General features: G+C 45.5%; 1 protein-coding gene across 1 annotated transcript in view; it reads right to left on the bottom strand.

Moving 5' to 3' along the window:
• Window positions 1-15,382, bottom strand: part of SPOCK1 (SPARC (osteonectin), cwcv and kazal like domains proteoglycan 1) — a 502,022-nt gene that overhangs the window by 154,012 nt on the left and 332,628 nt on the right. Inside the window, exon 4 of the mRNA XM_080676953.1 lies at window positions 2,291-2,405. Coding sequence (XP_080533079.1) covers window positions 2,291-2,405 — 115 coding nt within the window. The remainder of the gene's footprint in view (window positions 1-2,290; window positions 2,406-15,382) is intronic.

Below are 15,382 nucleotides of genomic sequence, written 5' to 3'. Positions count from 1 at the left end.
AAATCCTCTCTGCAAGAATTACTAGAGGATGTATTCCAGCATATAGAAAAGAGGGGTGGAGTAAATAATTTCATTAAACCCATTTTACAGATGAGGAAGTACAGATTCAGGAAGGTAAAGTAATTAATTAAGGTCACATGGCTAGGAAGCAGCCAACCTTGGAATGGAGCCCAGATTGGTCTCATCCTCAAATCCATGCTTTAGCCACTGCAAGTCTGTGGTCACCAGGAGAAGTGGGAGATGAGGATTACACTTTCAACACAGCAAGAATGTGCTGATGCTTCCAACACAGACACGTGGTGTGCCCAGAAAACCACTATTTACACCTGGATATACCTGAATGCCAATGAGACTCCTGCCTCTGTCTCAAAGAGATTTGGGCTTAAAACTAAAAATTTCTTATCTGGAACTTCCAGAAAGGGCTGTATTCCAGGAGGAAATAAGTAATGGGCTCTCCACACACCACACACACACACACACACACATGCACACATACACATACAAACACCCACATATACCAATACACATACACATATACACACATACACACATGTAAATATATATACACACATACACATATACACACACACACACACACACACACACACACACATACACACACAACCAGGTGGCTCAACAACCCAGAGCACTGGCCCAAAGTGTATTTGGTATTTGCAGCAAAAGAGGACATATCGTCCCTCCTTCAGAGAAAGAAGAAATCAAGTGTGGCAGGAGACTCTAGGATAGTTTTCTCAGAGTATGTATGTCTTACAAGGAATTTCTAATAAAAATTATTTTTTATATCCCATTCCACAGCAAAATTGATTTTCATTGAGGGTGGAAACAGGGTCTCTTGTTGACCTCCCTGGCCTCAGGGCCTAACGTGAACCTGACACACAATAGGTACTTCGTGCCATTCTGTAGGAGGACAATGAATGAGGGTAGACAAGGACAGGTCCATGGAGAGGCCAACACAAAGTAGTGATAAAAAACATAAGCTGTGGAGCTCGACAGCCCTGGTTTGAATCATGGCTGCTGCTCACTAGATATACAAGCAAATCGCCAATGCCTCTCTCTGCCTCAGTTCTCTCATTTTTAGAATGAAGACAAAAATAAACACCCACTTGGCAAAATGGCTGGGAGAATTCAAGGATGGGGATGCTGAGCACAATGCCGGGCACATGCTTGGGCGCTGGGGTGAGATCTTTTTACTTCCAGGAGGAGCACTCCTGTCTGAGGGAACAGCAAAGCGTCCAGGTCTCACAGACACAAAGGCTGACTACCTGAACATCAGGCTAGGCCTGCTGCTGCAGGTACCACGCTTGTAGAGGCCCAGGGCGGGGAGGCTCTGCTCTTATTGTCACTTAGACCCTGTTTCCGAGGACAGAACTCCTCAGGCAGCATCAGAGGAAACAGAGGAGAGGTTGAGGGAAATTAAAACATCTTCCTCACGAGTTGCTGAATCTAGAACCGGGAGTCGTAACTCCTGGGCCGTCGCACACCTCTCTGCTGTCCAGGCAGTGTGAAGAAAGGGGCGGCATAGGCTCTGAAATCATCTTTCTCCCCCCATCATACACGTCCAACCCCACTCTTCGAAAAAGCCTGCTTTTTGGGTCTGTGTGTCTGCTTTCTTGCTATGAGTACTTTTGCAGGACTGAAGGCAGAAGTAGCCTGAAATCAAAGACTCTGTCATTTGTAAAAAGCCTACACCCACTGGCTGGATAATGCTGGGAGTGGGTGGGGGGAGGCAAAGGCTTTGACAACCCTGAAGAACAGTGGGGAGATGTCCCCTGGGCTGGGGAAGAGAGACTATCAGACGCTGACCCCTGTGGGAAGAGCAAGACACGTTATCAGAAGGAATGGTGGTGTGCTGGGCACCCAGCCAGACAAAGATGCCACATTCTATATGGTTATGACACAGACAGTCCCTGGTGGTCATGTCAGTGGCAACCAGGAGACTAAAGGTCCCGCCAGTGTTTTCTTAGCTACATGCTTCCTGGGTCCTGGGGTCATTCTGGGAGGAGGGACAGTGCCAATAATGACCAAGAAAGGGTTTTCTGTTCCTCTGCTCAGATAAGGGCTCAGAGTCAAGTAAAGTTGATGTAAAGGAAATAAAGATATTGACATTCTTTGCAAATCTGTGTCTGAGAACCACAACAGAAGTGCAGGCACCAAATACCATATCAAACCACAGCACAAACACCAACTCTGCCTCGGCCTCCTGCCCCTAGTCAGCGATGGCGCACCCCCAGATCCACCAGGTGGAGAGCACCCCGACCTCCTGCCTTACCTGGGAAGCAGGTGCTTGCGGCTGACACACAGGGCCGTCTGGTAGTCCTGGGTCACACACACCTTGTGAGGGCTGCACTTCACCTTGAGGCAGGGGTCTTTGGACGCGTCCAGGGCTGAGACAAAAAAGAACAGAAACGGGCAGTTAGGACCTCCAGGGAACATCTAATTTCTATTTCTACTCAAATAGATGAGCGGGATGTAAACACACCATGCGTTTGCACTCTACACTGTTTTCTTAGACTGGAGGAGATTGGAATGGAACCAACACGGGGGAATTATGTGTCTACTGCACGTTTTCTTCACATCAGGAAAGTGATTCCATTGTGCCATGGGGACCCGCAGCATCTTCATCGTTGGCAGAAATTACTTTTAAAACCCTCTAAATCCTACATGCTCTAAGGACCAAGAGCTATTTTCCCTCTTTGGTTATTTGTCTGCCATTGCTTTTTATGACTTCATCCATGCCTAATTTTACTTATTTCCTACAACAGAAAAAGTCCTTGAGGACAGAGTTTTTGTTCTTGTTTCTTCAGGGACTTCAGTTCAATCCAATGGACGCTGTGCATAAATAAGCCTATTTTAAGTTTTGTGAAGAACTTCCAGAAGCACAAGACAGTTCTGTGCCACACACAGTTACAATACAATAGGGAGGGGGAAAAGCTTCCCCATAAATATTTATTGTGCAGGGAGAATTAGATAAGGGCCATGATGGGCATGTAAAGTGATAACAGAGCTGGAGAGAAAAACAGAGATCAATTTCTGGGGCAAGGATTAATGAAGCATTAATATGTGAATTGGATTTTGAAGGATGGGCAGGATTTTGAAAAGCAAAGAGAGAAAAGACACCCGAAGCCGGGTGGCCACATCCGCCAATGAAGGGAAGCATGTCTGGGCAATCATAAGATATTCCATCTGACTAGTAAGTGCACTTTCTGCATGGGGATAATGACAGTGAGGAGAGGTGACTCAACCAAGCACCTGGAGAAAGGGTCTCCAAGGACAGCAGTTCCTACAATGCAACACTTCCTAGAACAGGCAGAGCAGCAGGCCCCAGCTCATCAGCACCCACCTGCTCAGGTGGCTCCTCATCAAGGCAGAGAAGTGACCACAGGGGAGTCTCTGCAAAACAATTGTGCCACCTCCCGGCTCCAGGGCCTGACGCCTGTGAGACTGTAGCTCTCTCATGACTGTTTTCCTGGGCCAGGGAGGTGAGTTTTCCCGCGTCCTCTCCACCAAACATTTGGTTAAACAAATCAGCTCCCAGAGCAGGGATAGCAAAACGGCCACGAGAAATGCCATCCTTCCTCCACCATGGGTCCCTCACCCTCACCATCTCCCTGCCCGCTGACGGTCATTGTTCCTCAGCTGGCCCAGGCCTAGAATCTCAGTACCATTTTCCTCAGATGGCTGCTGGGAGTGTCTCCAGGGACCTGAACACAAACATCCAAAGGCATTTCTGCTGCTTGCACCGCTCAGGGTGCGCCCTCTGCGCAGCAGCCTCAGTGCTGCAAACAGAAGCCAGGTGAGTTGTTAGGCCAGTCAGGTCAGCAACAAGGCTGCATCCTGGTTGGTCCCAGGGGAGCCACCTGGCAGAGCTTACTTCCCAAGGAACCTGCTGGAGCTCAGCAGGAGGAAATGAGTTGCCAGATAAGAGAGAGGCTGCATGGAGCCCCCTGGAAAGAGGGCTCGCTCTGAGCTCCTGAGCTGAGAGCTGCCTCCTGCACTCTGGGTCTGCCCCACGGTCCTCTGGGGCTGGGCTTTCTGGGTGGATTCCTCTTGGTCCTGGGGACTTCTGTACAAGAAGCCCGAATGCTGGTGTGTCTCAGGCCGCCCTGTCCCCCACCCACCAATCCAAGTGGCAGTCCAACCAACTTTGGTTACTTTGCAAGACACATCCAAACTTGAACCCATAATGAAGACTGATGACCAGGTGACAATTAATGAGGACCATGCTGGCCCTTAGCTGCCCCTTCTCACACTCCAATCACCTCAAGATGAAGCACACTTATGGATCTCAAGAAACTTGGGGCCAGACCACTGGCAGCCAGGCCACAGGTGCCAGCCGAGGCTTCCCTGGCAGGTGGCACATAACCCTGGTGTTTTCACTGGAGACAGCTCAGAGATGGAGACTAACAGGCTGGCCTCGAGGGACGCTGCCACAACCTGCAATACTACGTGACAAGCTTTATGGCCCAATTCGAGCTTCTTTCTGCCTCTGCAGCCAACTTCACAAGCATGCCATGTCAGCCCGGCAGCCTGCAGGGCCTCACTGGACCATGCAGCCCCAAGGCATGTCCGTCAGCTGACATCATGGGGAAGAACACAGACTCTCAGCCCCGTGTTTCTGAGTTTGAATGCGGGCTCTGCTGCTTACCAACCTTTCCCTTCCTCAGTGCCTCTCCTGTTAAATGGGGTAATAACTGTACTTACTGTTGCTTTTGGTTATCACGAGGATTGAATGAGTTAATATTTGTAAGTACTTAGAAAAGACCTGGTACATGTAAGTGCTTAGCACAGACATCTTAAGTGTTTGTTAATTTAGTGTGTGTCTGTCTTTTGTTCTCAGAGTGAATAATAAGCCTCCATAATAACAAGAACAATAGCTAACACTTGCCCTGCGCTTTTGACATGCAGGCACTGAACTAAGCCCTCTAATTGGATTACCGTATTTCATTCTCACAACACCCAAGAAGGTAGCTGCTGCTAATATGCCCATTTTACAAATAAAGGTCTGAAAGAGAAGTCCCTGGTGAGAGGAGCAGAGGGCATTTGACGCCTGGTGGGGGACTCCAGGACCCAAACTCTTACCGTCACAAGCCAGCAGCAGAGGATCACCTGGGATCTCCTTTTTAAAAAAAAAAAAAAAAAAAAATGTTTTTATTGATTTTTAAGGAGAGGAAGGGAGAGGAAGAGATGGAGGGAGGGACGAAGAGAGAAAGAGAGACTTGAAAGAGAAACATTGATTGATTGCCTCCCACATGCACCCCAACCAGGGATCAAATTTGCAACTTGGGCATGGGCCCTGACCAGGAATTGAACCAGCAACCTTTCTGTGCTCAGGACAATGCCCAACCAACTGAGCCACACCAATCAGAGCTAGGATCTCCTTTTAAAAGCTGCTGTGGCCCTCACCTCACAACAAATATAAGGCCAGATGCACCATGTTCCTGAGAGGCCTGAGAGGCCTTCCGGCAGAATGAGCGTTAAGGGGTAAAAGCAGGGGCAGCCAGGGGCCCTGTGCTGCCTTGGCTGGGTTGCTCACACACCACCCCACAAGGTGGGGTGCCAGCTCTGGGCAAGTGCGCCCTCTGTATACTCCCTCTGAATGCAGCCACCACCCAAATGAGTCAACTGACCAGTGGGCTGTTCCATTTTCTTTCTGCAACCTTGCCATCTGTCACCCTACCGTTAGGCTACTAGTACTGTAGGTCACCCCTCCCCCCGCCCCATGCTTGATGCTAGCATTACTAAAACAAATAAACAAAAAACTCCAACCAAAAATACTAAATAAAAATCATCAGCTATTTAACTCTCTATGCATACTTCCTTAACAATTTGCATATAAAAATCAAGTAGGCTAAAATTAATTATAGGGGATTGAATACTTCAAACACATATGTGAATTATTTAAATGAACTTCACAGAACAACAAAACAGTAACAGATCAAGCTGTCAGAGTTTATTTAATCACCAGGATTCATCTTGTTTTGAAAAACAGCAACATTGGAATTTAAAGGGGATGTGGATGGTGAAAGGAGTGTGTCAGTTCCATTTAAATGCGGCCTCAATAAGCTTTCCCAGCAGCCCCAAGGCTCAGGTGACACTCCTGAAAGGTGACACTTATGAAAAGCACCCAGCACACGTTTTGGACAGAGCCATGTGGCTCCACTTCTAAAGGGAATGATAAGGCATCAGAATAGTAAGTGGAAGAGGTTCTTTAATAAGGTGCCGGGAAATGGTGCAGGTGCAGAGGGAAGGGGCGAGACCAGCTGAGTGTCAGGGATACACCCGACCAGCTCCTTGTCCAGGTGCTAATGATTTCCGGAGACTGTGCTCCAACATTTGCTCACTGAGCACATGCCTCGAGTTGGGGTGCAGCAATCCCCGTAAGTCGGCAAAGCTGTGCCTCTTCTGTCTCAATAACCTGCAGGACTTACGTGGACTTAAACAGGACACTGAGCCTAGCCCAGAGCAGATACCAACAGGAGGTCAATGTCATCTTTCCTGCCCATGAACAAGTGTCAACTGACACATGATTCATGTCCAATTAATTTTTTAATATTTTTTACAAAAGTTTTTCTCAGAGGAAAAAACACGAATTAATTTAAGGAGCGATTTGTTGAGCAGGAAAACATTGAATTCAAAAGCCAATTAATTATAGGTTATGTGTAATTTTAAAATTAATTTTATTCTTTAAGCTCACTGCTTGGTCTCAATTAAGGTACTGTAGTGATATTTTAATTATCCTAATTGTTTCCGAACTTGTTTTCAGTTCGAGTTATTTTTTAATTAGCTACACTGCTTTTAAAATCCTGACTCAAGCCTTTTCGCTGTCCTTGGGCACATCCTGCAAGCTCACAGGCAAAGGGCCATCCCAGCTGTCGCAGCCGAGCGGGGACCCCCTCAGAGATGCTGAGAGGGGAGGATGTTCCATTTTGTGCTTTGCCCTAGGGTCCCTGAGAGCCACCTGGGGGAGTGACCCATGCTTGTGTTTATTCCATTAACATTTGCAGAACCTCCATTCTGTGCAGGCCCATTTTGGCAGGCAGGATCCAGCCTTCCCAGGGGCCTGGGGAGACTGACATCTATGGAGAAGTGGGCTTAACCCTCATAATAGACTGAGGAAGAACCTTCTGGATAAAAAGAAGCTCCCCTTCCAGAAGCAAGAGAAACCATAGCAGACTTGGGACTTACAGCATTTCAGAGCCGGGGGCAGGGGGGTGAGTGAGAAGGCTGGAAAGCATGGCAGCCTCATGGCAGAGGGCCTCAAAATCAGTGAGGACACTGGAGCCCCGCTCCCAAGCCCCACCGTGACGACACCCTCCCATGCTGGGTATCTGTGGGCACCTGCTCTGTGGTAGAAGGGGTAGGAAGGGAGAACCCTTTAAACACATTTTATGTGGAAAGTGGCCCTTTGCTAAGAATTTATATGCTCACACCCTCACCCTCCAAATGAGAAAGGGGTCAGAGTGGAGGTCCCAGTGCTCAGCCCCTATTGCCCACTTTCCTCCTCTGAGGGACCTCCATGCTTCCTCTCTGGGGACATTAGCTGCACAGAATTCTGGGAGGCAACAAGCCTAGATGGTAAGACCGATCAGCCAAGACTTAGCCTAAAACAGCCCTGTCAACGTGTGGTCCACTCTGGAGACCCCTAGAAACTTGCTCAGACAAAAGGCCACTCGATTTGCAAACAGTCGACAAATTAATGACTGTCTGGGGTCTCCTTATTGCTTTTAAGGTTGCTCTCTGCCCGAATCATGCTCATCTGAAGTTTGTGTGAAGAGCAAAGACACTCCCAGTGACTCATTAGGAGTGACTTAATGGATGATTGACAACAAAATTACCCTAAACTGTTAAAACCTCGGCAAGCTCAGATCTCAAACATTTATTACAGCTTGTCTGTCCCCATGGTAACCTGTGCATGCATCTCGTTTTCACCCCACCCCCAAAACACACACCCTCCAGAGGGTCTTGTTTACTAGCTGATTCCATAGAGCCTCACAGAATAAAAAACAGAAGATTCCACCCATAGTATTTTGCTGGAACCAGAGAAGAATGGCTGTGTGGAAAGCCTGTCACTGTTCTCAGCTTTCAAACCAAGGGGTGGGCCAAGTTCTCTGAGGCTGAACAAAGGGGCCTATTGGCCATGCATCTAAATAGGACAGACAGTTAAGTGATGTGGATGGCTGAGCATGTGTGCCCAGGGAGTGGGGGATGGGAGTGCGTGAGGACCTGGGACAGACAAGGACAAAGGGACACAGGATGGAAGTACACATCTGACCAAAGATACCCCTCCTGGGACGAGACCTTTCCTTTCCGTTTAAAACAAGGTCCTGAGGACTCATTTCTTTCTGTATTAAAACTAAGAGTGCTATGCACGTGTGTGTGTTTCGTAGGGTAATATCAACTATTAACAGCCTTTTTCGTAGGTCAATTTTTCAACCATGCTTTTAATGTTAAATATAGTTGGATGGGTGTGGGTGTGTGGGAGTTTATGATATTATTCCTTCAACTTTTGAGTATATTTAAACATTTTAATAACAAAAGGAAATAAGGGTAGGAAATATCCTATGACTCACCAAGCGAATGATTTAGGCAAAATTGTGCATCTTAATGATCTATAATAAGGGAAAATTTAAACAACTTGAATGTCCATCTGTATTAGACTGTTTAGCCTATCATAATAAAATACCACAGATGGGGTGGACTGAATAACAGAAATGTATTTCCTCACAGTTTTGGAGGCTAGAAGGCTGAGATTAGGGTGTCAGTGTGGCCACTTTCTGATGAGAGCTCTCTTTCTGGCTTGCAGACAGCCACCTTCTTGCTGTGCCCTCACATGGCCTCTTCTAGGTGCACTAGGAGAGCAAGCGAGCTCTCTGATGTCTCTTCTTACAAGGACTCCTCTCCTATCACCAGGGCCCCACCCTTATGACCTCATTTAATCTCAGTGACTTCCTTAGAGACCTCAACTCCAAGTATAGCCACAGAGAGGATTAAAGCTTCAACCCAAACATTCAATTCAGTCCATACACCATCTATAGGGAAATGGTTACCTTGATTACAAGACATGTGCTTATAAAATATAGGGTGTCCCCAAAAAATGTATACACACTTTAACAGCTTAATTTTGAAAATGAACTATATGTTAATAAACACTGACTTAATAATCATTCAAAGTGTGTATACATTTTTTGGGATGCCCTGTATTATCCAGCTGCTATAAAGGAGAAAGTCGGTCTGTATATTCTAACACAAGTAGATGTTTACAATGCATGAAAAAAGCGAGTTAAAGATGAGAAAACTGATTTGAAATGGCAAAGGAACTTTCTGACTCCACATGGCAAAGCCAGTACTCAAAACCAGGTCTGTTTACTTCTGAAGATGTCCTTTCCGTTCCCTACTGTGCTGCTCTGAAAAGAAGCGCCGCTCCGGCCTCCCCGCACTCACACACCAGTGCCCTCCCCTCCTGCTCGTCCTCTGTCTCCTGGGCCTACCCTGCAAAGCCTTGAGAGTGAATTCAGACTCCCCATCCCCCGCCAACACCAATGCTGCCTGCCCCCCACTCCTCTAGGAACATCAGTCTCCTGCTTCCTGGAGAACCTTGTCTGACACAGGGAGACAATGACAAGTCATGTCCACCAGGGGCAAGAGCAAGTGTCCAGCCCTGTGAGATGCCGGCATCTGTCTCTGAGCTATGAGTTCAGGACACTCATGCCTGGTGAAACGAAAGGCAGCAGCCAGGGAGAGCTGTGTCCCTCTGCTCACATGCAAAACAAGACATTATGAAACATGGCTAATTCACCCTTCCCGATCATTAGAAAAGAACGTATTAAGACAGGTTTATGAGAATAGCTGAGGGAATACGCTCCATAAAATCACAGACCACAAAATTTTACTAGCTCGGCCAGCCAATCCCTGCTTCTCCAAGCTGTCATCTCACACCTTCCCCTGTTCCCAGCTGCTCTGGGATGGTGAAGACAAGGGGCCTCACTCCATGTTTTCATCAATAAACCAACTTCCCTTTCAAAGTGGGATGGGGGACAGGAGGAAAAAGAACAGGAGGGGAGAAGAACTAAGTGGATAGGTGGGGAAGGATGGAACATTTTATTACATAATGTATCACTTAATTAGAGAGCTGACAAAGGAGACAGTGACATCCATCAACTTGTAGAATAATGTACTATTATCCTAATTTACCAGTGATGAAACGGAGTCATTTATTATTGACTTACCAAGGAGGAAATCGACACAGAGATGTTAAGTAACTTGTCTGCGGTCACACAGCTGGTAAATCTGGATTTCAATCTGGGTAAAAACTGATGTTCAGAGCCACTTGGCCAGTCATGAAAACAGCTTATGAGGGGGATAAAGGTGATGACTACAGTACCAAGCAGTAGCATACTGAACCCTTCTGTCACCTCCCCAAAGAATCATGTCACCCACAGCATCCCAGAAATGACCTCTTACCGTGAAGAAAGCATGGCAGTATCCAAACTCAAAGCTAGTTGTTGGATATGTGAATAAAATTACGTGACTATTCTACTGAATACAAAAGTCAAAAATTCTCTTCAGGGCAATCCTGATGCCCAGTGAACGTAGTCTCTCCACGGCTGAGGAAAGAACACCTGCCAGGGACAGGTAGCCCAGGAGGCTCCTTCTGTGAGGGTTTTATGAGGCGTGCATAGGGCCACACTGAGCGGAGCTACACAATGCCCAGCACCAGATGGGGCAGATCAGTATGACCATCAGGGCCTGAGAACTGCCTCTATTCTCAGTCCAGGAACAAGACACCACCCACAGATAAGTCTGAACCTTCTCATTCATCAAAGTGGCCAGGAATTACTAAAATGTTAGAACAGTAAAGATGCTTAGATTCTATCTCATTGTAATTGACAGAAATTATTCATAAGACATTTATGAATAAAGGAGAAAGGGAGAATTACTTAAACTACGTAAGAACCAGTTCCATAGAGGACATTAATAGCACAGTAAAAATAAAACATTTCCAGGAAAAAGGTATACTTAAACGTCTTGTAGCTCATAAAGTCCATCTCTTCTATCTGTGCTTCACTTCAATGTAATTAAAATTATTATAAAACACAGAGCTTTTCCCAGACCAAAGGCATCCTGAGAACTAACTCTTTGGTGCCGATGAGCATAATTCTGCCATTATTTAGCAGCCATGGTTGTTGATCATGCGAGTATAGAGAAACTCAGCCACTCCACAAATTTCAAGAAAAAGGTTAAGTGCACCTAGAAGAAACAAGCCCACGGGAGTGGGTCAGAGAGATGTGGTATGGGAGACGCACAGCTGAGTCACCTCCTGCCTATGTAACCTTGATAGATTACTCAGGCCTCAGGATTCACACAGGTGCAAACAGACAGATCTTCTGCACTGACTATTGTAATGATCTGATCAGATAATGCCTGAGCATTGCCTAGCATGGGCCTGGCACATAGTGTATGTCAGTTATCATCCCCATCACTCTGACCAGCTGTTTTTAGCTGGCTCTCCAATTAAGGAAGTGGATGTGCATGAAGGGCAAGGAACCCTGGACATTTCAGAGACTCCAGATCCTGGAACTGTGATGCTGTCCAGCCTTTACAATCCCAGGTGGTAGACTCATCTGCACAAGAAGAAATATTCAAGTTTCACTTTGAATATCAGGGTCCACTTTACCCAGACAACTTTTGCTGATTAACTAGATCTACACCACTGCTAAAATCATTTTGTGACAACTAAGAAGTTCGTACATCTCTAGCAGAGCCGTGCTCCACCGTGTCTCATCTCAGGTTATAAAGTCTGGGAATGAAGAATTAACAATCCCTTCCCACCCCCAAATTCCATGCACTAAGAGCTCATACAACAGAACCTACACACAAGCCTACAGGTTATATATGTTTTGTTTTTTTGTTTGTTTGTTTATTTGTTTTGAAAGAACATCTTTGGGCTTTGAAAGCCTCTCTTGGAGAGTCATGAAGTGCGAGTGTGAAGGTATCCTAAGGGCCTACATTCAGGCACCATTTGTAATCCAGGAGAAAAAGAGGGAATAATTAAGAAAAAGGAATCTGGCAAACACTTTGGAGACAAGACAAGAGCTTGAGTCCAGGGAGGTTGTTAATGTGGGGCGCGTTGGGGACAATGGGCAGGCAAGGTTCTGCAGGGCAGGTTTGGTGTACAAGGCTGGGGTGTTCCAATCCTCAGTCAGAGCCTGTCCATGGGACTGCCTCCTGCCCTGTCCTGCAGAGCCCGAGAGGGTAGGTGCGGAGTGAAACTGGAACAGTGAAGTTGGCAGGGGAAGCCTGCCCCAGGCTGGAGACAGGGATGTTCACGTGACTTCTCAGAGTCTTGGATGAAGCTGTCACTCCCACAGTGCATCATCCGTAGGCGTGGAGCCTCAGTGAAGAGGCATCGTGCTGCTCATTCACCAGCCTCCTCCCCAACAAATCAAAAATCGGCGAAAGTGGGGATAGAGTTAGTCCCACCCCAGGTACCTTCCACAGTCAGGTCTCCTTTCCTATTTTCCACAGTCTAACCTAATCCTGCTTCTCAGATTGTGGTGAGCTAAGGACAATGCAAATCTACCATGGATCTCTCTGCAGCATCTGTTTTACTGGATGGTAGGTAACAAAATTACTATGGAATAGACTGAAAAATTCATATAAATCTGTCTAAAAGAGACTTCAAAAATGTATGTGCTCACAGTGGGTTCTGCCCCCCCTGGGCCTCAGAGGAGGTGCTTGCTCTTAGTTATCCTTAGGGGCTCTTTGGTAGAAAAGTTTAAGAAGTGTTGAAAGCATTTACCAAGTTTAAAGGACCTTAGAACAGAAATTTTCAAACTTTTCATCCCATGGCACACATAAACTCATTACTAAAATTATGCAGCATATGAGAAAATATATTTTTTTTCCAATCTGACAAAAATAGGCAAAATTTTGATTGATCTACAAAAAAGAAAAAAGTAATTGTAATTGCCTACCCTTTTTGCTCCAAAGTGACTTTTTAAAAAAAAATCAGATACCTATACTTGTATACAAGAATTTCTGGTATCATGAATTAACCAATCAGATGCAACCTTATTAAACAACATGACCAATAAGATGCAACTCTACTATATGATGTATAAATGATTCAAGACAGGGCATTCACACTGGACAGCTATTGTTGTGTTGGCTGTTGTCATTTTTTGATTTGACAATCTAAAGGAAGAGAGGTTAGTGCCCTGACTCAACAGTCAGATATTGCATGTTTCAAAAATTCTTGTGGCACAGCAGTTGAAAATCGCTGCCCTAAAATGAGGGAACTCTCCGGGGTACTGATATCTAAAATGGAAAATCAATAGCAGTAAAACTACATACAAAGAACCCTCAGAAGCAAATTGTTCATTCATGTGGGACCAGAATGCAGCTCCAGTTAAAGCTGGTTAATAAAAAATGTATCCTGTGCCCTGGAACAGAATCCCCATGCCATCTGTTCCCAGGGACCTCAGGCCCACTGGTGAAAAACACTGGTTTTTTAGCAAATTGACCTGCATAATTCAGAGCTTTTTGAGAGCCTTCAATGTGCCAAGCATTGGGTGAGGTTTACTAATGAGTTACAGAGTGTTCGTGGCTCCCCAGGTATGAATATCAAAATTAGAGCTGCTATTTCTTTCATCCCTCTCACTGTTAATTTTTTGGAAACATTTGGCTCTGGATTTATAAATGGGTAATTGGAGACTATTAATTTCCAAGTCCTTTCTTTCTCCAATCAGGGAAGGGTCATTTCTGCTTCCTCGGGATGGTTCCCAAGGTTATTAAATTCCATTCCTTAACTGATACCATTAAAGCAATCATGACAAAGTTAGTGCTGATTGGACCTTGGGTTTCCTGGGGTACCTTCTAAGCTGCTAGAAACTACTTCAAGCTGAGAGAAGAATGGCTGCATTGCCTACTGAAGGGTTCAGTAAGTGCTGTATCACTGAAGTCTCCTGCATTTGTGTTGTTCCTCCATTTGCTTGTATCCCACACTGTTCACTCATTGCTAAAATACTTTCCTATGTGCATCTAAACAAGCTGAGCAATTCACAGTTTTAACCTTGCACACAACCAGCTCTCTTTCCTGTCTGTCTCTTCAACATGCCACTCAATGGCCAATTGCCTCCCTTACACTACTCTAAGATAAGGCGTAGAGTGCTAATACAAAATATAAATCAGGTCTTAACTGTGCATGGAAGACAGAGGCAACAATAAACAATGGGAAAATACCAATGAGGTTTCCTAAAACAAAGAATAAACACAAAGAGTAAAACATCTCATTTTCATTCTTCAGCAATACATACTGAGAACCCAGCAGGTAAGATGGAGCAGGGAGATAGTCACCTTCAAATACCATAATGGCTGTAAAATTTTTTTCACTTAAGAAGGTAAATTGATGTTTTTGTTAAAATTATGAATTCTAACTTTTAAGAAGAGTTTCATGACTATGTCTACCAGAAACTTCCCTGCCAGAATTGAGTTTCCTTTTTCAGCCTATATTTTGCCCTGCCTTTAGTTACACTGAACAACTCATAAACCTCAAACAGCTGCTGTGCTTTCATGCCTCTAGAGCCTGGACTTCATTGTCCAATACAAAGAATCAGTCCATTCTATGATCACCCTTATAAGGCCAATATTATCTCCACTTGAAAGATGAGGGGGAAAATTAGAACCTGCCAAAGATCATGCAGACAATAAGTGGCAAAGCTGGGATGTGACTTCAAGTCTGTCGAAATCCAATAGAAGCCCCAGGTGACCAAAAACAGTGCCTGTGCTCCTCACCACTGCCTGTACATCACCTAAACAGTAAAGTCTCTTGTATTCGTGTTGTTCCTCTGTTTGCTTGTGTCCCACACTGTTCAATCATTGCTAAAATACTTTTCCATGTGCCTCCAAATAAGCTGAGCAATTCACAGTTTTAACCTTGAATTGCTCAGCTCCTAAACAGTGTCTGGAATATCATGGGGCTCAATGACAGTTGTTGAATGAGTGTGTGAATGGCCCCTGGCCCATGAACTTAGTCAATCCTCTATCCTTCTCTGTGAGGCCAGGAAACAAGTGTGGCTCATCAGTGCTGAACTCCAAGTCCCCTGACATGTGTCTGCTCTGAGAGATATGTTCAGTAAACGCAAAATAAACTGCCTATGCAAGGAGTTCTCTGGGTGAATGTTTTAAGTTGGGATTTCTAGGTCACAGAGATTCAGAGCTAGAAGGGTCCCCAGAGCATCTGCCCCCAGACTAACACATTCATATTTAACACAGGAAATACTTTAACCCACCAATTCAGCAAACATTTATGAAACTAATTTTACATGCCAAGTACTATTCTAAGCACAAGGCATTCAAGAGA

The sequence above is a fragment of the Plecotus auritus genome, assembly GCF_963455305.1.
Source record: "Plecotus auritus genome assembly, chromosome: 6".
In the NCBI taxonomy this organism is placed as follows: Eukaryota; Metazoa; Chordata; class Mammalia; order Chiroptera; family Vespertilionidae; genus Plecotus; species Plecotus auritus.
The sequence above is the reverse complement of the archived record's forward strand: the minus strand, read 5'-3'. Positions and strand labels throughout refer to the sequence as shown.